Source organism: Pezoporus occidentalis, unplaced genomic scaffold (assembly GCF_034315485.1).
Source record: "Pezoporus occidentalis ecotype Australia unplaced genomic scaffold, CSIRO_AGI_Poc_V1 ctg28, whole genome shotgun sequence".
Taxonomy (NCBI): domain Eukaryota; kingdom Metazoa; phylum Chordata; class Aves; order Psittaciformes; family Psittacidae; genus Pezoporus; species Pezoporus occidentalis.
The window spans coordinates 7568191-7584504 of record NW_026914718.1 but is presented as its reverse complement, the minus strand read 5'-3'; the positions used below and the strand labels follow the sequence as shown (position 1 = coordinate 7584504).

At 39.4% G+C, this 16314-nt stretch overlaps 2 protein-coding genes across 6 annotated transcripts in view; one reads left to right on the top strand and one right to left on the bottom strand.

Moving 5' to 3' along the window:
- Positions 1-16249, bottom strand: part of BBS9 (Bardet-Biedl syndrome 9) — a 259751-nt gene extending 243502 nt beyond the window's left edge. For 2 of the 5 annotated variants that reach the window (XM_062625493.1, XM_062625492.1), the window contains exons 1-5: positions 15957-16247; positions 14591-14705; positions 12800-12950; positions 11687-11751; positions 10013-10126 (exon numbers count right to left, since the gene is read on the bottom strand). In XM_062625493.1, coding sequence (XP_062481477.1) covers positions 10013-10126; positions 11687-11751; positions 12800-12950; positions 14591-14696 — 436 coding nt within the window. In that variant the 5' untranslated portion in view covers positions 14697-14705; positions 15957-16247. Of the gene's footprint in view, positions 1-10012; positions 10127-11686; positions 11752-12799; positions 12951-14590; positions 14706-15783; positions 15888-15956 lie in introns of those variants that run through there. The other 3 variants (XM_062625490.1, XM_062625491.1, XM_062625489.1) reach the window with 3 other exon arrangements.
- Positions 1-16314, top strand: part of KBTBD2 (kelch repeat and BTB domain containing 2) — a 330011-nt gene that overhangs the window by 214990 nt on the left and 98707 nt on the right. The window lies entirely within an intron of this gene.

Below are 16314 nucleotides of genomic sequence, written 5' to 3'. Positions count from 1 at the left end.
ACATAAAATCTACCAAAGTTTGGAAAAGCAAGTCTTTCACTTACATATACAAGAGCTCCCACAGTTCTCTATTTCTACAATTGGTTTTACTTCATTTTAATGATAGTGCTTTGTTTAAATGAAATGCAGATTAAATAATATATCTCACAATTTTTAATTGAAGTTCTCACATACTGAAGGTGATGGGAATTTTCACTTCACTTAGGCTCCGATCTGAGCCATTACTGTTAGGAGAAGTTGAGAAAGGTGAAAGGAAACGGGTGGCGAGAGATTCACAGAACACTTTCCTTGATTGTTTTTCCATTCACATCATCAATTTAAAAGAGGTTCTAAATCCATTATTTAAAAAAGAAAAACACAGGTTTCCAAAGTTACATGAGAAACCATTTAGAAATGGTCAGCAACAGATCTATTCCATGAAACAACTCCTGATGCCCAAGCCTTTCAAATCATCTGTCCTTACCCAGAAGCAATTTAACAAGAAGGTAACAGTTAAACATTCTTCTCCTTAACAGAACTAGCCAATAAATCCAAGTCCAAATTTATACTGCTGCTGTATTTAAACATAGTCATAAGAATCATTTAACCTTAGAGCATAAAACTCAGCTGATAATTTTTTTCTGACTAACACCTAATAAAACTCATTCTTGCAGAATTGTGGAAAAGTTAAGCACAGTCTAACCCTTCTTACAAAGTTTCCTGTTACAAGGTCGCATGGTTTACACATATGTTGCATCTCATTATTAAGAGAATTCCTACGTATAGCACCCTCTTTGTTGGAACTCTGAAGCATACTTTGCCTCTAGGCCAGTGCTATAATAAAGTAAAATTAATTCAAGGCTATTTGCTGAGGAAAAGACAGGTTCAAGGTATTTTCACACCTCTTTTTGCTCTTAACTTTTTCATGTCAAAGTTGTATTTTCTTTTTTCCTTCTTTTTGCCGTTGTTTTATTATTTCTTTTTATTGGTACAGTATCCACTGAACAACTTCAAATATACCTGAACTAGTCTGGAAGCCAACTTAAGGCATTAAGTTTTTCAGATCAAAAAATGTGCATTATTAGGAGGATCCAATTCTAAATCATTTATCAATGCCTTTGAACAAGTTCTATAAAAACAGGATAAATACACTGATTATTGAACTATTAGATAATGCAAGTATATTCTACAGAATCACATAAAATACTAATATTGCTTTTGCAGTGAAAACAAAACGCCATTACCTACAAGTGAGCACCATTAAAAACTCAGTTACTACAAAAGCAAGGTTATTAAACTATGCTTTCTCTCTGTCTCTAAATAAAATCAGCATTCTATTCAAGAGCAACCCAATAGCTTGTGTGTCCCACTGGTAAGCTATTATAGAATCACAGAATGTTTAAGGTTGGAAAGGACCTTAAGATCATCTAGTTTCAACCCCTACCATCAATATGCTGATTCTTTAGTTCTTACGTAAGAGACAAAATCTTAATGACATAAACTGAAGAAGGAAACTACAAGTGTTGAGAATGTTCATATGCCCTCTTTAACATATCACTTATGCTCTAGAGAACAACCATAGAACTCAGCCCTCACCTGGAAAGGTCATCCTCCTATTACAGGATGTGATCATTCAAACATCTCCTAAGCACATCCGATGGTAGCTCAGGAAACCTGTACTTCATCCACCAGTCCTCCAAGTATAGAGTTTTAGTATTCACTCCTTACATGCTGTTGTTTGTTCCTGTATGACCTACTATCCTGCCCACCACTCAGTGTAATGCACAACTGACCACAGGAAATATACGCAGTAATCTGTAAAACTACCTAAGCTTCAACTAAGTGAATTTATTTTTACTTTAAGCACTTCTCCATCCGCTATAATATTTCAGCAGGAATTTATTGTGTATACTTTCCTCAAGCATAAGTCACACCTGACTCAAGACAAACAAGGCAAAGAATAAAGTGCGGCCTGATCTGCTCACTTTTTCAAAGCAGTAGCAAAGAGCTGTTTTCTTTTACTACATAGAGCACAATACCACCATTTCTTATAAGCAGGCTCCACACCAGTAAATCTCTCTTTTTTAGGAACAGTCAGGCACAAGCAGTATATTGACTCCTTCTCAAGATGTAGAAGGACTTAGGCTAATAGCTATAAGCTTCAACAGAAGCAGGTCATGTAACAAGAGTGAAAAAGCTCAGTATGACCCAGCAGTGTGCACCTGCAGCCCAGAAACCACCTTTGTGCTGGGCTGCATCCCCAGCAGCGTGAGCAGCAGGTCGAGGGAGGGGATTCTCCCCCTGTATTGTGCTCTGGGGAGAACCCCCTGCAGTCCTGGTCCAGCAGCACAAGAGCAACATGGGGCTGCTGGAGCGAGCCCAGACGAGACCACAGAGACGCTGCAAGGGCTGGAGCAGCTCTGCTCTGGAGCCAGGCTGAGAGAACTAGGCTGGTTCAGCCTGGAGAAGGCTCCTTAAGGGGAGACCTCAGAGCAGCTTTGGTGCCTAAAGGGGGTACAAGAAACCTGGAGAGGGGCTTTGGACAAGAGCCTGTAGGGACAGGACAAGGGGGAATGGCTTTAAATTGACATAGGGGAGACTGAGATGAGCTCTTAGGCAGAAGTTCTTCCCTGTGAGGGCAGTGAGGCACTGGCACAGGGTGCCCAGAGAAGCTGTGGCTGCCCCATCCCTGGCAGTGTTCAAGGCCAGGTTGGACGGGGCTTGGAGCAACCTGCTCTAGTGGAAGGTGTCCCTGCCCGTGGCAGGGGTTGGAACTGGATGAGCTTTAAGGTCCCTTCCAACACAACCCAGGCTGTGATCCAGCGGTTTTCCCTGTTAGTGTTCCTTCCTCAGATTTCACTAAGGCCAGGACAACACACCATCTCCAGAAACCTTCAGTGTGAACAAGACAAAGTCAAAGCACAGGACAGTTTATTTCTATAGGTTGTGGAGACAAAATTAAGGTACGTTCAGCACTAATTATCTAAATATCACATTAGAAAAAGGCTATAAAAATTAATTATGAGGTAATATGGATTTGTTTGCAGAGACAAAAATGTTTTGCTTAATGCCAGTTTCCTGCAAATCTTCTACTGTATCAATATGCAAATTCATGAGATCCTTAAGCAAACAGTTGACAATTATCTCAACTATCTCCAAGTGATTACCCAGCTATAAGAAGTTTTATTATTATTATATGAAGATCATTCACAGCTACTGTTTCATATAATTAAAGTCAACAGAGCTAAATTAATTAACCAAAATATCTGCACAGCAAAAACAGATCCAACTCAGCATTATTTTAATTAAAAGAACTAGACCTACATGACTCTGGTGAACCTGCAAAGAAGCTTAAGAAGGGAACAAAACTGTGATCAAATTACGTCAATCACAAAACTGAGCAATCCTGCCTCAAAATCTAATCACTGCTTAAATAACAAAAAAATCCTCTCACTCTTTTTATAAATGCTGTTTTAACTTAAAGATTAAATAATATGTAGAATATTGCTTAATAAGACTTGACTATTTGTAGATTAATATCAGATTTATGCTTTAAGAACTGCACTGGAGGCACACTGCTACATGAAAAAAAGGAATTCTTAACTAAAACACTATATCCAATTCATTTGCTTCACTCCATTCTTTTAACAGCATCAAAACACATAACTCATTTATCGGAAGCTTTCAATCAGCAGGGACTTTTACTAAGCCAAATGAAGTCCCATCACTTAGGGTTTACCAGCCCCGTACAACATTTGAAACTAGTTTACTTACTTGTCCTCAAATATCTTGGTATCTCACAGAATGTATCTTAGAGATGCTATCCAGAATACTAACTACAGTTCTAAAATAGTACATCTCATGCTTTGTCCAGTACACACACTGTTCTAAATCTAGCATAGCTGCCTCTGCATCACACAGCTACAACCACAAAAGCATAAGTACATCCTCACTACATTAGAGAAACAAGTCAGATCATTCATAAACATAGTAATAAGGAAAAAGCTTTGCATTTGGATGATCAAAAACTCTAAAACAAGCCTAAAATGCTCAACTTTCTCACTTCCCTCCCAAATAAAATTATAAGCCAGAGTTACGCAAACTCTACTCTTGGTATTACAAGCTGACTAGGTTCTTTAACATAATTTTAGCCAGTAACTTGGTATTTGAGTCAAGTATCTTACAAATACAATACACTATGCTTTCCAAGATACTGTAAACTAACAGCAAACACAACTTCATATAATGAGAGTTAAATTGTTAACACAGCAGTCTCTGGTGGTCCAATTATAGAATCACAGACTGGCTTGGGTTGGAATGGACCTTACAGCTCATCCAGTTCCAATTCCCTGCCATGGGCAGAGACACCTTTCACTAGCGCAGGCTGCTCTCAGCCTGTCTTGGATCTTCTTTGTGGCCTTCTCCAGACTCACTCAAGCAGGTCCACATCCTACCTGCATTGGAGGCCCCAGAGCTGAACATGGTAATCCAGGTGGGGTCTCACCAGGGGGAAGAATTACCTTGGTTTATACAAAGTGTATTTTTGTAGAATTGAAACCTGACAATAAGCAAGGTTGCAATATAAATCATTAAATTGCACACTCATCCACCTTCCTTTCCTTTACTCTGCTTACAGCAGTCACTTCGAGTTCCTTAAATTTTACATCTGAAGTAAAACATGAAGACTGTGCAATCTGATCATTACTTAAGGACTGTGATACTTTGTGGCTAGGTTAAGAGTTCACGTGGATGAAAACCAGTGTTCAGCACTCCTGACTCATGCTTTTATCATGAATCACCCTTTCTAAAAGGACCCATATGCTAGAACCAGAGCATTGCAGGACAAATTCAACATACAGCTCTAAGATCACGAGGAAGAGTTCAAAATTTGAAAAGCAGATAGAACAAAGGAAATAACTTAATTTCAGTTCTTTAATGTCTGAACTAACAATACAAGATCTTATTAGTTGATCTTCCTGTGTCACTTCTTGATAGTTTAATCTTTTCATTTTAACACCACTGCTCAGAAATAGCAAGGAACAAAAGTAAAGTTAAAGCAGCAAAGAAATAAAAGTTCTGTATTTTTGTCTTTCCATTTGCCACAGATTTTTAAGTTACAATTAACTCTGCCTATACTTGGTTTATATTTTCATCTTTGTACGTTTTCTCCACTTCTTTATGTTTTCATCAGCTTTGTTTAGGATTCTAGCTAAACATAAGGGATTTCCTAGTTATTTCCCACATCCCTGGCCCCTTAATTTTGGTGAAAGCAAGAGTCAAGTTCATTTTGCCTTTTTGCTAAACTTCTAAACCAACAGAACACATTCTGTTCCAATCAGTGAAACTTTTTGCTATGCAGGTTTTCAGAAAACACTTTTGTGTTTTCTATACTGTCTTACAGTAAATGTACTTGTAGGGTATGTTCTAGTATAAACGCAGTTTTTACAGACGCAGCCCACTGACCAATACCTGTAGTCAGAGGACCATCTAGTGGCGACAAACGCAATTCACACTCTGCTACTTCAAAGACAAACGTGTGCTGTTAACCTGCGCCAGTCACTGAACAGCTTCTCACTCTTTGGCTTTTTTATACCACTGCTTTAATCGCTTATATAATTTAGGTTTCAACCTTCCATGATGAGACAAAATAAACGGGTTTGTTGATTTTCTTCATTTGCTCCTCTTATAAGAACATCCTTCCATGTGTGAAAGTTGCTCATAGCATCAAATCATTAATCTGAAGACACTAACAGGAATGAAGCTGCTAGCAACTAGGCTACAAAATAGGGGAGATTACCTCAATTCTCTCCTTAGAGAAATCGGCAATATCTTTTTTCTTAGTGCAAAAGCCAAAAAAAAAAAACACCAGTTGAGAAATGACAGTTGCACTTTGTACATTCTACATCTCCATCACATTTCAGCTAAAAAGATGTGCAGTTTAACAAACCAAATTATAACATAACAATGGTCTAAGATTCCCACAAACTAGCAGGGACAGGAAAGCAAAAACACTGGAGGAAACTGACTGAGAATGAGATACAGACCTAGTGGTGTTTGTTTCTACATTCTGAACATGTCAAACACCTGCAAAGACATTCTTCCCCAGCTACCACAGTAATAGAACCTGTGAGATACTCCCCCCTAACGAAGCTGCAGAAAGCGCACACAGGGAGAGATTTATGTAAGTACACATCTAACTACAAACAGCTAAAGAATGCTTAGTGGAGCTTCATAACCAAACCGAAACATAAAATAGTAGTAGAGCATCTCCTTCTAGCAGCTATTCTCCTTCATTGCTAAAAAGCTCTGATTGAATGTTAGGTGAACCAACAGTCGAGAGAAAAATTTCAGGCAGTTTCTGCATAAAAACAGTCATCCTAAAGACAGTAAGATGCTTTGTAAGTTGAAGAACTACATTCTGCTCCAATACAATCTAAACTGAACTTAAACACTATGAAAACTGAAAGCTTGGTCTGAACAAGCCTCTTCAGCCCCTTTAAGAATGTAAAGGGAACTGGAGGATCTTCAGAAACTCTTTAAGTTCAAGAACTGCAGGACTGAAAGAGAGTTCCTTTCCGTACCATTATGCACAGTTTGCTGCCTACTTATGGAACTGCCTCCCAATTTCAGTAGCAGTCACCCAGCCTCAGACCTCTGTCCCAGCCTGGTTTACGCATCTCTTTCAACCCTACGTACCCCATCCCACATAGTGAACGGTTCTTGACAAGAGAGGGCTTCATCCCTTTTCCCACAGGGCTCTCCATGAAGCAAGGGACAGCAGTAAGCCTCAGACGCCTTCTTTGCTGTTCAAACTTCCTTTTCCAAAGGAAACTGAAACTCTTTCAGACGGAATGAGCAGAAGCCACCAGAGGCCAAAGGAGATGCAAGATGAGAAATGCAAACCATGTGCTGGCTTCACAGCCCAATTTTCAAAATTGACTATGCAATCTTACAGCATCAAGAGACCAATAGAGCATTTGGCATCCCAGATGTATCTAGAGATGAATCTACAGCTGTAGCGGCCCACGGTACAGCCTAAGACTGCATTTGCACATGGGCGGAAATAACATTTATTGATAACAGGAATGATAACAGAGATACCTCAATGTCAAGAGGCAAGTATTTCATCTTTGCTAGGGACAAACATTAACGAACTGATCATTTTCAGCAGTATCCATTAAATTGACAGGCAACAGTTTGGAAGCAGTCCAACAAAAAAGAAATAGAGCTTTAGCTAGAACCAAATAACTGCTGGTCCAAAGAAAGGACAGAAAACCCTCAAGAATATGTTTGAGGACACCAGCACATATTAGCATACACAAAGTCAATCCTGGGTTTTTTTTGTTTTTTTTTTTTTTGCCAGAGTTAACTGTTCTAGCTGGGCAGACTAAGTTTCTTAACACTGAAGGTACAGGATTAAAACCTCCATTTAGAGTAAAAAGCATAATTTTCAGCAAGAGAAACATGAGCAAGACTGAGGAACTGCATAGATCAAGTGCTCTGTGTCAACTCCTACAGCATTCTTTACTTCCTCAAATGAAAGATCATGTTCCTGGGGGACTGACATTCACCCTCCTCCCCGACACTCCCACAACATGTTTTCCCTGTACACATGCTTTCCTCCTTCTGTTCAACTGCCATTCTCCTTTGTCTGTTTCAGTAGCTCCGTAAACATGACCTCTGAAGTGCCTCTTTCACCTTCACATTGTTTCAAGGATGCCTGAGCATAGCAATAAGGCACATATTAGTCACAGAAGTAACAGAAGGCAATAAATACAAAAACTATCCTATGTTTTGTTAGTCTACTTGCACAGTGTGGAAGTAGAAGTCACACCATAAGCAAAGCCAGCTCATTGCTGCATGCTTACAGCGCTGCCACCATCATGAATTAGCCTCTGCTGAAGGCAAGCAAGACTGTTAGCAGATGCCTGGCCAAAATTACAGAGAAGCCTGTGAAAGACAGACAGTAAAAAAGTGTATTTATTTATTTACAGAATGGTTCTCAATTACATCCCAGAACATCTGCCAGAGATACACACAGATAGTACAGCAGGCCAGACCAGGACATGCAGCAGTTTGCTGAAATTGACAGCACTTGACAAAGCTCCTTTCTGGTTCATTCTGTTTGGTCTTCAAGATAGAAATAAACCCCCAATACTGTCATTCATAAGCCTCAAGCAGAGAACAGGGTGTTAAAGATGATAGTTAAAAAAACTGAAATCAATTCACTGCAAAAGGCTATGGGAAAAATTAAAAACACATCTTTGACAAGAGATCTAACTGGACAGTCCAGGAATGCCACATAAAAAAAGGACATTCAGTCCAGGAATTCTAACAAATGGAATTATTTCTTGTATTTCCCCAAAAGAACTTTCTTCAGTGTTCACTTCGCCTACTTCTCTGATGCTTCAATGCCTGCTATTAGGTACATCCACTATAACGTTCCTAGATTTAGGTCTTAAACAGAAAGCTTCTTACCATATGAACATGTACTATTTATTACAAAACACAAATTTGTGCCTTCCTTGTTTATTATTTTGCCACCTCAAAACAAGACTTGAGGTCATTCTTTTTTCACAGCAATAAACACATTAACACAAACTGGAACATGGGGAAGAAAAAAGGAAAAAGAATACAGCTTGACATGCTGGGGCAGAAGTGCTACTAGAAAACAGAGTCTGCAGAACTTACCAGAGTTCCCCTGGCTATTCTTGCTGCTATTGAAGAACTGGACCTCATTTTGACCACCCTAGGTGTTGAAAAGTATTTGGCTGGCTGAGCAGTTTCTGGGGTAACCATTACCTTGTCTCTCCCTAGCTTGCAAAGACATCTTCATTACGTCACTTGCATTTGCCACAGCTTATGATAAGGTTTATAAGAGACAGGCCTGGCATCAAGATTGGGCTGGTGGTCAGAATTCTACTTGTACCTCCATGGTAAACAAACACCATGTCAAAACCCTAGAGTTTATTCTGCAGAACTACATTGTGGTACCTGGGTATTTGCTTTATATTCTTCTTGAACCATTCCTGACACTCACAACTTTTAGCTTACAATCCCCTGAATACATGTACGCCTGGAAGCGCACTATACCCTGTACGCTCACTCCTCAAGATACTCACAGCATAGATATCTTCTCATCCACAAGAGGTGACCATTTTTCCCCACAGTGGTTGCACAAAATTAGTATGTTAAAATCTCTCCAATCATTATGAATTATATGAATTTTGGCCAACTGAATTTAAGCCCAGGGACAAGCTTGAGTTTAGGATAAGGCATTGTAGAATTACTACCAGAAGATTCTCACAGACACAGAAGATTCAGATGATTTTCTACCTTGGTAAAGTGTTATCATGCTGCCGACAGTTTATGAACACTACTTGTGTAGATGACAACCACCCCTCAATACTGTTGGGCAAACTTTACTTCTGAAGAGAAAGAACTGTCATGTAGAGAAAACCTAAATGCTTCCAGATTGGAACACATTCACCATTCAGAAGTTCAGAAAGACCAGTATCTATTAAACTCATTCAAAACTACAAACGCACCATAAATACTATTTTCCACTGTTATGTTTTTCCAATCAAAGCTTATATTTTACTTTTTTTTTAAATCTACGTATCTTCAAAAGACATTTGATATTTTAGGATCAGAGAGTGAAGATGTTAACCTTTTCTTTGCCTGGGATAAGCAAATTATAGAAAAGCAAAACAATTAAAGCATAAATGATGACAACTAGTTTAGATGTTAAAAGTATTTTACAAGGGAGGAACCAGGGGTTTTGTAATGTTGGCTTGCTGGTTTTATTTTTTTAGATCAGTATTATCCTTGTAAACTCATACCCAGTTCAAAATGTAACGAAACAACTACTCTGCTTTGCCTCATTTATTTTCTAGATGCAAAGGTACCATCATTCACAGAAAGACAGTTTACTCTAAACAGCAGCATCATGTTGCCTTTCCATATTTAAGTTAATCATCAAGTGTTCACAATTAAACAACTAATAATAAAGAATACGCGACAAGGAGCTTACCTTTTACACCACCAAATGGACCATAAGTCATATTACAAGCCGTTCTCTGAAGATTGTGCTCATACATCAGTTTAATCTGATACTGGTTTCCATGTTCCACATTTCCCAGAGTTTCTAAAAAAAACAAAAGTTATATATTTACACCTTTGATCCACACAATGTGGAAGAAGTAAAGAAGTACCAGCTTAAACAACCTGAAAAAAACTGTAACTTAGTCCTAGTGGCTTTGAGATATGAAGGCTCACACCACTGCTTTCATTTAGAAAGATCACCAAGCTACAAAATTCCTAAAGGCCAGAACCAGAAATAAGGTCTTCTTACAGAAAACATGGTATAAATATTTAGTAAGAGGCCAAGATTATTACTTAAATATATTTTTCTCCACAATAGGCACATCTCTAATATCAGGAAAAAGCCTGCTCAAAGGGGAATTCATACAATTCTCTACTTACTCAGTGAATATACTATATCCAACAGCCACCCTCAGCTGTTACAGTCTTTGTCTCAAATTAAGATATAGCTAGTCACCTGCTATAATTGAACAAAGCTGCGCTTAGGGCACATTTGTGACTTGCCTTTGTCTGAAATTAAATGCAGCAATCAACAGTGCAAAGACAAGACGCAAACATACGGCAACAAGAATTATTTTATGATACATATCACTTTCTCTAAAAATTAACTTTAATTTCCTGACTCTTTTAGGAAACTAGGAGAAATTCAAAAAGCTTCCTGAAGAAACTGAAGTTAAAGCTCCCCTTCTGAGTAAGTCCTCCCTGCACCCCATGAAGTAAACAAAGTTCTTCACCTTATAGAATAACACTTAAGAACTAATATTAGCAAAACCCTTTGAGAACAGTCACATCAGCAGGGGAAAAGGTGTTTTGAGTGAATGATATCTAAGCTAAACCCTACCATAGCTTTAAGTATACGAAGATTATTCCAATACCTGCAAGAAAACCATGCTCTTACATGCCACAGCTGTCCCTGTACACCGAAAATGCACAATGTAGAGTTATCTATCGAATTTTGAAGATGGGGGTACAATGTCTTAAATCTGTGCTTTGCTTTAAGCATGTATTAGAAAGAATTCAGTACACAGAATAGGTATTTTGTGATTTGCCTCTTTACATACAGAGAGAACGCAGCATTTAGAATTTCCAAAGGCAGTAGAAGAAAGAGGACTTAAGAAAAAACACAGTAGTTTCACCTTCTTACCAGTATTAACCTCCTCTTAACCTCCTTGTGCAATGGGATGAGTGTTCTGGCTTTCTAAGAATTATCTGGATTTGAGTTCAGAAGTAATTATAACTGTTTCATTTTTAAAGAGATACTTTGTCATTAAACAACCTTTTATTTCATTAGCACTCTGAACAGTAACACCCACTTCAAAACTGTAATAAGAACTAGTCATTCACAAGCACTACCAACCACAGACCAGCACACACATCGGAGCATCTCAAGCACTCAGCAGATCAGCAAACCTGTTAGTCACTGGGAAATACCTAGAACTCATCACTAATGATTTCCTCTTCAGACACAAGTTTGAGTGAGAGAACATGACTGCAGCTCTTCAGAGAAAATGAGCAAACGCTGTATATACTAAATTCAGTATTAACCTAATCCAGACTTTAGAATACAATTAAAATCACATGAAAGCTTGTGTGTGTAACTAACCTGAAACAGCATACACACAGAGTTTTCGACAATGCAACACAGCCAGATGAAGCCCTTCAGTACCACTGTAAGGAAAAAAAAAAAGCACTGTTTACAGATAAATTACAAGTAAAATGCATACAGGCTAAAATTCAAATAACCTTGTTGAAATTATTTTTAGGTATGGGCCAAATCCAAAGGCTTGGCTGTTTAATGCTAGCATGAAATCTCAGAAGTACTAATTTCCTAAATGCACACTGAAGTATTTGAAACTAATTTCAAAATTAAAATGAATCCTTTAAGAACATATTTTCACATTTACATATGAAGAGCAAGTCAACTGTTTTCCCACTTTAGCTTGAAATTAATTTCAAACAAGGTGCTGTTAATTCTTCCAAAAGACAAATGAGTATAAGGATCATACCTCCAAATATGTATTACTCAATAACCACATATATTACTTTTTTAAAACTCGCATTTGTACTACCTGCATGGAACCTAAGTTAATTAAAGTATACAGCAGAAGTCAAATCCTATATATTTGCATATTCCTACATTCAAATCCTATATTCACATTATTCTTCCCTAAAACCTTTTCCTGCAGAGAAAGCTCTTGTGCTGTAACTATAGAAAATGGGTTAGATCATGTCACAGGGTAAGGCATTAGAATTCCCAGCACAGGGTCACTCCATGAGTACTTGAGTGACAGTTTCCAACCAATGCAGGCCTTTTAGCCTGTGGCCTTGGGTCTCAGAGTACAAGTTTTTCTCTTGCTTAGTACAGGTTTTTCCTCGTTTTTAAAATAAAATTCATGCCGCAGTACTAGAAGTTTATCTCAAAATTAAAATTAATCCCTTAAGAACATGTATTTAATTGGCTATAAGAGAATCTGCTTAGGAGAACTTTATTTTAGAAATTAATTCTTAAAAGGATCTGGAAGATTATCCTCCACGTATACATTAAGTAAAAATCCTCTCATATCAAAACGATTTGAGAAGCAGATCAAATGCATAGTACAGTATTCTCAGATGTGCTTAATAGTTGTCCCTCTGGAAACTGAAAACTCATCCCCAAAACAAAGAAAATCACAGCTAAGCCTTAAACAAACAGCAACAAAGCCTGTTGTTGACTTACGAAACAAATTTTCCCACTTCCACCTGCAATATTGGTTCTCGTAACTGTACTTCCAAGAGCAAGTCTTCAGGTTGTCCTCCATCTCCAGGTTTCACAGGATGTGGATTAAAGATTCGGAGATACCCCATATAACTGCCTACAATAATTTTATCTACAAACAAACAAGTAACCAAATGAGACTACAGAATACAATAGCACCTGCGGAACTCATTTTGCTGCAGAAGTATTTCAAAGAATACATAAAAGATAGAATATTTCCATGATTCAATTAAATTTGCTTATGCTCTGTGTTCTAGATTAAGATTAGCAAAGGGTTCAATACAGGAATTATCATGGTGGTGGCCCTGACTATTGTTACTATTCCATCATTTTGATGAGCACGCTTTAAAAGTCTCATTCTGGTTTTGAAGAATTCTTCAAACTTTCAGCTTCTATATCTTGGATTTGTGCATAGACATAGCACACCTGCAGAAGTGTGAAATTTTAAAGTTAGGACCGATGACATTTATCCAAATACAAACCTAAAGGCAGATAATTACTACATCAAAGCTGGGCCTTGGAACCACCTGCTCTTGAGACAGGTCCACTATCACAAAGATGAATGTAACAGTTACATCAGAGTTATTTTGGAATCAGTATTTTAATCAAGTAGGCATTTGGTTGTTAGTAACAAAAAATAATTAATGGAAAGAAAAAAAAACAACAAAACCACCAAAGAGGTGCCTCCCAAGATGACAACCAACAACCCAACTTGGTTGCCAATACTTATTTCTTCTAGATACAGGTCACCATATCAACGCAGATCAAAATCCACACCAACAGAACTTCTCCACAAATCAGAACATACAAGTACTCCTAAAGCAAGTTCACCAGGCTCTAGAGACTTGGCATGGTTCCATGGGATCCCACATCAAAAGCTCAGAGCAGACACTTGCTTCCTCTCTTCTTCAGCCACAAAAGATTTGAACCCCCAAGTCCCTCAGTCACAGAACATCACCTTCCCCACATCCCTTCGTCAGCTCAGTAACAAGTATTTCATCAGCATTAACTAAACCCACTGCAGTTATTAATTCCTTAAAAATGCTTAAGTGAGGGTATTTCAGCCTGTGGCTAGGCAATTGCAAATAGCTGATTCACTTGGGTCCTGAACTCTGGTAGAAGAAGACTAGTCTAAAAACAGAGAGAAATGTATAATGTTGAGAAAGTAAATAAAACAGCAGACTACTATTCCCACAACACTGTTTAAGTCCTGCTTTTATACCAATTACATTTGTTTTTCATCAGGAAAAGACAACTCAGATCTCCACCAGAATCTGGGAGTTGTGATCACAGGTCAGTTCACACGGCAGCAAGCCTGCTGGCAACAGATGGGGTACACCTGTTTCAAAGAGGGGAAAGGATCTTTGCACAGGAGTTAGCAGGGCTAACTGAGTGAGCTCTAAATTATGTTTAAAGGGGGAAAAGGGACAAAATCAGGCTCATCAGAAATAAGCCTGGGGGCAACAGGTTTGAGGGATGTGTGTGTTAACGAGGTCCTTTGGTCTCAGTGGAGGCAGGGAATGGAGAAACATGCAGTAGCAAAGACACAAGAGTTATTGATGTGTTAGAAACCCCAGAAGCACCAGAGATTTACACAGGAATGAGGACTTCTAGCCCACAAGAGCTGGCATGATCTATAACTCAACTGAAGCACATCTGCACTAATGCACACAACCTGGGCAATAAACTTTCAGTATGCAAACTAGCAGCTGTGTAGCCTAAAAGTCAGCAAATACATATTTCTGAATTTACCTCGTCCGCTATTATCAACATCAGCAACACACAAACAGCCTTGGTCAAACTCTTCCTTTTCTCCAAGTGTGGTGGACCACCAGTCTCTCGCTTTGAACAACGACATTCTTCTTTACTGAAAAGGAAACAAACCACTAGTAAAGTATATACAAATATACATACACCTCTGTATAGAAACTAGTAAAGTATATACAAATATATATACACACCTGTGTATACAAACAACCTCGTTATCAACAACTTTGATTTAGTATGTTTCTTATATTCTTATATTCCTTTTAGCTTTGCATTGCTCTAGTCTGAGCTGCATACACACTGACTGAAGGAATACCAGCTTTTTTAATTGTTAAACGCCCTCTGTAAAGTATAGTAAGAAAGTAAAATATACACACAGAAAGTAAAACATACACACAACCTCGTATACAAACAACCTCATTATCAACAACTTTGATCTAGTATGTTTCTTATATTCTTATATACCTTTTAGCTTCGCATTGCTCTAGTCTGAGCTGTGTACACGTTGACTTCAGGTGTCTTGGGTTTCTGGTTATGTAACTCAGAAAACAACCCTAGGAAACTTCTTGTCCTCAGTTTGGAAATTAGTTATGATAGCCACTGATTGCTACTTAAAGAAAATACAAAGGAATACCAGCTTTTTTAATTATTAAACGCCTTCTGTAACTAACATTAAGAAAGTAAAACAAGATTTCAAAGTCACAGAACTGAGATTTTGTCTCTTACTAAGGAGTATCAGAAAAAGAAAAAGATTCTGATGCAAGTCTCATGCAAGAAAACTTATTTTTAGGCATAGAAAGACAACATCAAAACCTCCAACAAGTAATCGCCTTGCAGATGCCCTAGTGACACAACTAAAGACCTCAGGGCACAAATCAGCTTTTCTGCTCCATACCTGCTGTTATTTTAAGAAGGGGACAGGCGGAAGAAAAAAAGAGACTAATCCTTTTGTAGGCGGCTCAACAACACCGCTACCCTACCTCAAAACTCACCGCTCCCGGCCCCTGCCCTGCCGTGAGCGGAACAAACCCGACCCGGCAGAGGAGGGTAAGGGGCTGCCAGGCTCCTAAGGACGGGCTCACCCTTTGCCTTCCTCGGAGCAAAGGCAGCCCTGCAAACCACCGTGTTGCTTCTGTAAAACAAACCATGCCTGGAATATAAGCCCTCTATCTTCTCACCTCAGGGGTTGCCGCTGGTACCCGCTACAGCTGCGGGCACGCTGCCGACAACACACCCTCTCCCCCTCACAGATCCTCGGTGCCGCACCCACAGCTTCACACACGAGCCCCACAGCCAGCCGGAGACACACGCCCTGAGGCGGGACAACAGACAGAGCCCGGCGGGTGCTCACCTGGGCGGGAGCCGGCACCTCCCGGGCGTGGTGCAGTCCGAGCTACTCCGGGGCGGCAGTCCCCCTTCCTCGCAGGGACTTCTCACCCAGGCACGGCCTAAAGCGAAACGAAAGGTGAGGCACCAGCCAGCAACGCTACAACCCGCTCCGCCTTGCCCCCGCCATTGCCGCCGTCCCCTCACCGCGCGGTAAGCATCAGCCACGCCGCCCCAACCAGCAGGGGGCGCGGCAGCCGGGAAACGTAGTTTGGGAAGCGGCGCGATGGCCCGTTGGGCTCTCTCATTTCTTCCTGTGCGGGGGCAGGCATGGGGAGGCGAAAGGAAGAAGACATTGGTTTGTGCTCCTGAGAAAAACACCT